The 8,042-nt window shown below is 46.8% G+C and overlaps 1 protein-coding gene across 1 annotated transcript in view; it reads left to right on the top strand.

The window, feature by feature from the left end:
* Window positions 1-6,781: 6,781 nt before the first annotated feature.
* The window catches only part of AGK (acylglycerol kinase), a 36,428-nt gene continuing 35,167 nt past the window's right edge, over window positions 6,782-8,042 (top strand). Inside the window, exon 1 of the mRNA XM_074871790.1 lies at window positions 6,782-6,941. Within this exon, the coding sequence (XP_074727891.1) occupies window positions 6,832-6,941 (110 nt within the window). The 5' untranslated portion in view covers window positions 6,782-6,831. The remainder of the gene's footprint in view (window positions 6,942-8,042) is intronic.

Raw genomic sequence — 8,042 nt, 5'->3', positions numbered from 1 at the left:
TGTTTGGAAGAACTCTAATGTCTTCCAAAACCTAAGGAAGCAGTATATATCTGACAGGACCTGTAACTCCAGCAACTTTTTTCTTATGGGAAGAGTGAAAAGATTACCTTTGAAATAGTTGAAAGCTGGGAGACAATGAAAAAGCAGAATATCAGATTTTATTCTAATTTAACTAATCTAAAAGGAAAAACAAAGTACAGTTATGCATTCACCAACACCCAAAAACATGAAGACCTTTATTTCACAGACCAATGAAATGGCCAGTAACAATTTATAAGCAAAGGTCATTGTCAGTATTAGATGCGGGATATATCTTTTGGCAGGGACTCAACTAGACCAATTCATAGTAATTCAGAGGGATTGTACTCCTTCTAAGTGTCCATTTTGTGCTCCAGAATCCAAGAAAAATTAATCTTCTAGCTTCTACAGAGGCAAAGATATTTTGCTGGAGAAGAGGAAGGGGAGTGGTTCATCATTACAGTGATGGATTTTCTCAGCCCGCCTTTGCCTGTGACTGGTTCTCTTGTTCCCCCAACTCCACCTAAGGACAAGGATAAAACAGCTTGTCATCACAGAGCACTGCCATTGACTTTGGAAGAAGTGAAACTTTGCGCAAACACAGTAATGTGCTGGGTATGCCATCTAAGATGTCAGCCAGATGTGTTCAGTGGGCCATGGTGATGCACACAATTGAATCAAACCAAAATGAAAATAGAAGCATTTAATAGGAAACCAACTGGGAATCTCTCCTTCAAACTGTTGCTGTTGCTCTTTGATTACAATTGCCCAAGGCCCCACTCCATCTGGTCCATAGATTAGGATGTCACTGCCTCAGTGAAAAATGAATCATTGATACAGATGTATTAGTAGTTTTCAGGAGCTCTTCTGAATATAAAATCATTTGGCCACAGGATGTAACCAAGATGGTATATAGCAGCAGCTGGATTTTCAGGTAGGTGATATCTTAATGTAAACACAGGTAAGTAGTATGTAACATCACATTTCTGGGCACACTGAAATCAAGAAACAGTGTAAAAGCCTTAATTTCCTACCCTCTCTCTCATCCAGTTGTACAACAGGGATAAATGAAGAGAATATGGCTTTTTTTTTTTTTCTTTTTGTTAAACAATGAGCATTAGTCTCTGCCAGAAGCAAAATGACTGAGTGGAGATTCTCACAGTTTAAATCACTCAGATTCTGTCTGCAGAAGTGAAAATGCCTGCTTGCAGATGTAAACCCAGGAGATGTTAGACATTACCAGCATGCTGGATGACAGCTTACCTCCCTTCCAAATAGGTGCTGCTTAGAGAGGCATGCACATCCTGTGAGCATGCCCGCACTATGCATTTGGTCTCTCTCCTCTCTCCCTCCTTGTATCATACTATTGTCTATGTAGAGTCCCTTAATACATAGCAGGACCATAGTAACAGCATCAGCTCCGAGATGAGTGACCTTAGCCTGGGTCAGCAGGACTTTCTTAAGGGTAGGAACCTGTACCAGTAATGAAATTGATGTCCTCAGTGTAGCTCTCGCTAACACCTTCACTGAAAAGCAGAGTATAGAGTGGCTAGTGTTAGCACAGGAGCTGCTACAGATTTTTCTGTGCAGGAGTTTGTGCTTCTGGGTGAATGGATAAATCCCAGTCCCAGGGCACTGTCCTTGTTCCTTCATTTGGAGCAGACTCAAAGGAGATCTAACTGCTGCTAGAAACGATTTAATATCTCTGGCCAGCTTTGAGATGACAAGCTTAGAGAAATTTTTGTCTGTCGCCCTGCTACACCTAAAGCTTAGGGTCCAGCGCTGCTCACCCTAATGCCCCAGTGGCACCTGCATTTACTGAATCCAGATAGGTTTGGAGTGAGCGCATAGCCTTCTGAAATGTGCCTCTGCTAAAGGAACAAGTTCCTGACAAGATTGCCACAGAGCAATTTAATGGATTTCTGCTGCTGTTCAAAAGCTGTGAATATCTCTATTCATTCCATTGGAAAAAAAGGTTAATAAACTCTGAGAATCAGGGAATACTTCTGTGTAATAGTTCGGTTGTGGAAAGAGGAGGCAGGGCGTAAAGGTGGTGGGTTTTGCTGTAGAAATATGCTAGGCACACTCCTGAATTTCCTTCTAGGGAGGGTGAAGCTCACGGCGTGTTCTGCTTACAGAAGAGCCAAGGAAGAGCGTGGAGGGGAAGGAAGGGGAGAGATTATTCTCGTGTAGAGTTTCTCTGAGTTACCCAACCAAAAACCCTGCCAGTGTGATTCAGATCTTTCTCAAGCCAGTGGAGCAGGCACTGACTGCAGACATGACTACCCCGGGGACTCACACCTCCAGGCAGAGCTGGAAATGAGGGCAAGAGAATCCATCATGAACTTTCTCTGCTCTCACAGGCAGGAACTTTCTCTGATTAGCTTCAGTGGCTGCAGCACTCCCCCTCTTACACAGGACAGTGGCCAGCGGTGGCACAGAGAGGGACCTGGGGTGGAAGAACGGCTTCAGGCCCTGGACACAAAACCTTGAGAAGAAAAGCAGAGAAACACTTGGAAGCCCACCAGATATTTCAGCTAGCACAAGAACAACCCCACCACCACCACCACCCCAACAGGGAGAGAAAAAGAGTTCTTTCTTTCTGCAGCCCACCCTGTGTCCACAGCTTGTGGGGACAGAAAAGCTGGAGGTGGATGTGCCTGCAAGGCTGGAGCTCCCATCCCACGGCCTGGTCTGGAGAGACACTCAGCTGGTCCTGCTCCCATCCACCAAGGAAAAGGGCTCTTCCTCACCTTAAGTCTTGCTTGGCATTCAGGTGTTGTGGAATTAAAGCAAAGCAAATTATAATTTTTCTCACTGGGCCAGAGGCATGCAGAGATTTAGCGTCTGGGGTTTTTCTGATCAGCTGCACAAAAGCTTGAAAGTTTTGTGAAGATGCTCTCCCCTGCCACTCTGGCCACAGTGATACTAATGGTGTGTAACAAGGTGGGGCCCGGGGGAGAGGGGACAGACTACAACCAGAAACAACGCTGCCTCAGTCTGGCAGGAACACAGACTTACATTGGAGTGGCAAACACGTAGCTCCTACAGAGCAATAAATTTGGCCTCTTTGGAATACAAGTGGCTACTTGTAAGGAAGCACCTGAAGACATATGATCACCATGATGGCAGGAGATGTGGTTGACAGCACTGCTCTTTGATACTCTCAGCCCATCCTTAGCTGAGTCATGAATGCCTGAATAACCAGCAGGCAAAGGGGTCTCAATTCTCCGTTGCTGTAAGGATGACAGAATGACTACATTGGACTGGGGATGTGCCTCTCTTTTATGCACACACAGGCATATATCCCTTATGTTACCATCATTCAAAAACTCCCGTCTGCCCTTGTACAGTGCTGATACAGAATTTACTGGAGATGTAGGATGGGGTCATCCAGTTCAACCATATGAGGATTACCTATAGACCACATGGCCAGAAGTAGCTTTCAGACCATGAATTTGAAGAAAGCCCTGCTGGTACTAATTGGTGGCTGTGGACAGGACTTCTGTTCCTGATTTCAAAGGTCTCACTCAAAACTACACACCAAGTAATGAAATCAGTGACTTTAGTAAAATAATTGCGTATGTTCAATCCCATTCCCAGAGAAATGACCACAAGATAAACATGGCAACCCAGATGAGTTAGCTGAGGTGAGGACATGAGGACAGATTATGCTGGACAAGAAAAGGAGACTAAATCAGTCTCTGTCCTTGTCAATTGTAGGGTATTGCCAAGTAATAAATCTCTCTACTGTTTCACTCATATTCTCTGGCTAAGAAGAGAACTGAGATGGTTGGGCGTGTAACTTTCCTAAAGTTACGAACAAATATGTCCCTGAAGCATGGTCATGTATCTGAGGCTGCTTCTGCTAACAGGCTTGGCACTGATGGTAAAGACAGGATGATAAAAAAATTGCTCTTCAAAAATGGGTCAGACATGAGCAACCAGGATGAGGCACTCACCTGTCTTCACAAACCTGTGAGATAATTTTAGGTGACAGCATGCCCAGTCAAGTATTAGAGTTGCAGAGCAGCTTTTCGAATGACTCTTTTTTACACAAGCCATACAACAATTTTAAGAAAACAAAACACATATTCCAGCCTCCTCTAAGCAGTTTTCTGAAAAAGGTAGCAGTCATTTTACTTGGCTACAGCATATAATCTAAAGGATGTTCAAGAGCAGCACTTTATCCTCTCATTTTCCATTGCACATACTCTAATACTTACTTCTATTGATCTGATGTGCAGAAAACTAGGAGAGCTAAAAGAGAAGTACCTGGTACATGCAGCAGCATGGCAGGTGTGATCTACCTTGAGGGTGATCAGACAGCCATAGCCAAAAACTAGGACACACATGTTTACCAGGAGGGATTTCAGAATGGGCACTGCATCCTAAGTAAAGCCAATTAATGAGACAAGTGCACAATCTGTCATTGTTGTCTGCAATGTTTCTTTCTTCTAAGGGCAGCTCTCTTCGAAAAGCCCCATCTCAAAATCACCAGCCCAAATTCTCAGATAACGTCACACAATCCCAGAACAATGGAGATGGGACGGGACCTCTGGAGCCCATCCAGTCCAGCCACTCTGCTCAGAGCAAGGTCAAGTCCCTCTGCTAGGGATGCTGAAAGACAACTAGTATTTGAGCTAAAATTTCTCATTTATACTAACTCTGATGTGTTTTCATGCATATGAACTCAGGAAAATTTCCATTCAGCCATCTTAGAGATATTCAGGTCTTTCATGCATTTAAGCATTTTTCTGACTGCTCCGAACACGTATTGGCATACTAAAGAGGCTTTATTTTAAAAATTCAAGCTTGTTTTGGAAGCATTATTAATAAACACAACTGTACTCAGTAGACTTGGTTGCAAAATAGGAAGTTACAGATGCTTATAAATTATTTGTGGCACCTCATGAGAATTATGAATTTCAAAAGTATTTATCAGCACACAATCTTTTAATAAGCTAAGGAAAGCAGGGTGAGAGTACTAGTATCTGTTGCTATCGTTGCTGTTAGCAGTTGGCCACACCACCTGAACCCTCACAGAAAGTAGGACACCACCAAAAAAAAAAGCATGACATTTAATCACTCCACACCACCTGGAACATTCAGCAGCACATCAAGTGCATGTACTCAGCACACTGAGATGCACTGGACAGATGAACTTGGAATATTTAAGCGGGAAGTGATGGCTACTGGATGAGGTTGTGCCTGAAATATTCATCAGGAGCTGATAGTTTAATGTTTTTCTTAGAAAAACAAATCCCAAATCTTCTACTCTACAAAATGAAGGGAAAAGAAAACCCAAAACACAGTAGGGGAACTAATCCATAGGGTTTAATCTGCTTTCCTTATCACTAATAGCAGAGTGTCTTCTGGACCATCTTCTGCACCAACTTGATTTTTGCAGAACAGACCTTTGCATACCCAGAGTCCCAAACTTTGCCTTAAGCAGCTCCCTTATTTTGCTATGCTCATCCCATCCAGACATCATTAAGCAGAAGTATTTGGGGAAGCGTTTTACAGAAAACCCATTTTATTAACTTTGACATTTTTGTAAATGTTCAGATTTTGCTGAAAACAGCATTTTGCAACACGAAAAACATTCTGAAAAAAAATTTCTGGCCAGCTTTATGTTCATTACCCTGACCTGCTAGTCCCTGCCAGACTGCATCGTTGTTGGTGTGAGTTGTCAAGCCCAGGTCCCTGTCAAGAGGAGGGCAGTGGTCTACAAAAGCAGTGTTGCTTCCTCACACCACTTACTTGGCCAACGGTTCATTTTGAATGACCCACCATCTCTTCCTTTCTCATAGGACAGGGTGTCTCTGAATATTAGCCACACATGCCACCACTCAGCACTTTTATGAAATCTCTGAGGCCATTCACCATCTTTCAGGTGTCACGGGAAGCCATGGCTTGAGCTAATGCTAGAAGAAGCCACCACCACTAGATTGTCTCACAGCTTTTCCCACCATGAGGTCAGGTCTTGCCACTTAGTTGTGTTTCCACCTTTCCCCGGCAGGACATTTGTGGTGTTCACGGCTGCGTGGCACGCTTGCGAGGATGGTCTGTTCTCCATTTGTGGCTGGAGACATCTCGCCTGGTGTTCATGGTCACCCCCTCGGTGGGGCTTGAACAGCAAGCCCCAGGTACTTCCTAGCCAACATTTCTTTCAGATGAATCTTATGAAATATTTTCTGGGTTTTGTTTTTTTTGGGGGGGGAGGGAGGGGGAGGCACCTTGGATATTTCCATGAGTGTGAAAAAACACCTGTTCACTTTTGTCCTCTGCTGTGCAGAAAGTCTCCTGCTCCCCTGGCTCCTGGCGGTGGTCAGGCCTGTGGCTGCGGGTTGCCCCGTGGGCTGGAGGGTGACCACGCAGCGAGCCTGCGAGGGCTGGGACACAGGTGGGTGTGAAAACACTTTCCCTTGGGACTTTTTTTAAAAAAAAAAAAAAAAAAAATTTAAATTGAGGTAGGGTGCCTGGACCGCATCAGAGAGCACACAAGGCCCAAGGCAGGGGCACAGTAACATGGAGGAGGGGGTGAGATCTCAGCCCCGCTCGATGCGCGGGGGCCAGGCTGCCCAAACCCAGCACGGCGGGGGTCGGCAGAGGCCCCCACCCCCAGCCCGGGGGGCCAGCGCCCGGCGGGCACCGACCGGCCTCCCCGCAGGGCCGGGAGGGCGCCGGTGCGCGGAACGCCGGTGCCGGGGGAGCCGTTTCCAGCCGGGCCGGGCCAGCGGCGCGTCGGTTCCCGCCGGCCCATCCTGAGGGGCGGCCGGTTTGCCCCGGGCGGCCGGGGGTGGGGGCGGCATGGCCGGGGCGGTGAAAGTGCTGACCACCCTGAGGAATCACTGGAAGAAAACCACGTTCGGGGTCTGCCTGCTGAGCTGGGGCGGGAACTGGCTCTATGGGAGGCACTGGTAACTGGCGCCGGGCCGGGAGGGAGGGACGGAGGGAGGGAGGGAGAGCGGGGCCGCCGCCCCGGCCGTGTGCCCGCGGTTCTTTCACAAGCCACCGGCCCGGCGCGGTGAGGGTATCGCTGCCATGGTCGCCGCGGGTGCCCTGGCTGCTGTGGAAAGGGGGGTCTCCCCTCGGAGAGGCTCCGGCGCCTTGGGGGGATGGCTCTCCCCCCTGCTCCAGCAGCCGACAGCTTAGGAAGGCTCAGTGCCTTTTTGCGACTTCCCACCTTGGCCTTGTTATAAGTTTGGGGCTAGTTCAGGCGGTAGTTTTAAACAGAAGTGTTGTCAGGGTGACGTGAATCATTTTGGGGCCTGTAGGAGAGGAGAAAGATTTCTCCCTTCTAGCTTATAAACAATGCCCTCAGCCAAGTGCGTGTCATCGGCTTGCTTGCTTTTAACCATATCGTGAGGATAAATGAAACCAGAGGCCCTGCGCCTGCAAATGGTGCCACTGGTACCATGCTGACAGGAAGCCACCTTCATGCGCAGAGGGTGGCCATCACAGCATGGTGGCCATGTGCCCATAGGTTTTCCCACCTCCTTTTTTTCTTTTAGTGGTTGCGTACGCCTCACGAAAGATTCCAGATTTCTGTCGCACGAGCCCTTGTGCCTTTCTTGAGGCCCGGCAGCAGCCATGCACTGTACCTCCCTGTGCGCCTGCTTTGCTGTTACCACCCACCTCGCTGGAAGGAGCCGGTCAACTGCTGCAGCAGCCACGCTGCTAACATAAGTCGTACCTAGCAGGGTGTCATTTCCACTGTTTATCTGTGGAGCAAATGTTCCTTGCAGTAGGCAAAATCCTCCTTCACAGTTTTTAAATAGCTAGGCTTATATTTTAATCCCTGTCCTTTAAGATTATGGTTAATACATTTGACTAAAATGCAAGTATAGCCAAATTATTTTTAAAAATTGTTACTTTTGGTGCTGCTGTTCATTCTGTCACTGTCTTAATGTCTTTTTAATTGTTCAGTCATGATTTTAGCAGTGTTCCGCTTACATTAAAATGCTGCCAAAGCCTCAGTGGAAAACTTAGGAAAATAAATTTGTTTATGTTCTTTGTTA

This window comes from Strix uralensis, chromosome 5 (assembly GCF_047716275.1).
Source record: "Strix uralensis isolate ZFMK-TIS-50842 chromosome 5, bStrUra1, whole genome shotgun sequence".
NCBI lineage: Eukaryota > Metazoa > Chordata > Aves > Strigiformes > Strigidae > Strix > Strix uralensis.
Note: the sequence above shows the minus strand (reverse complement) of the source record. Positions and strands in the feature narration are given on the sequence as shown.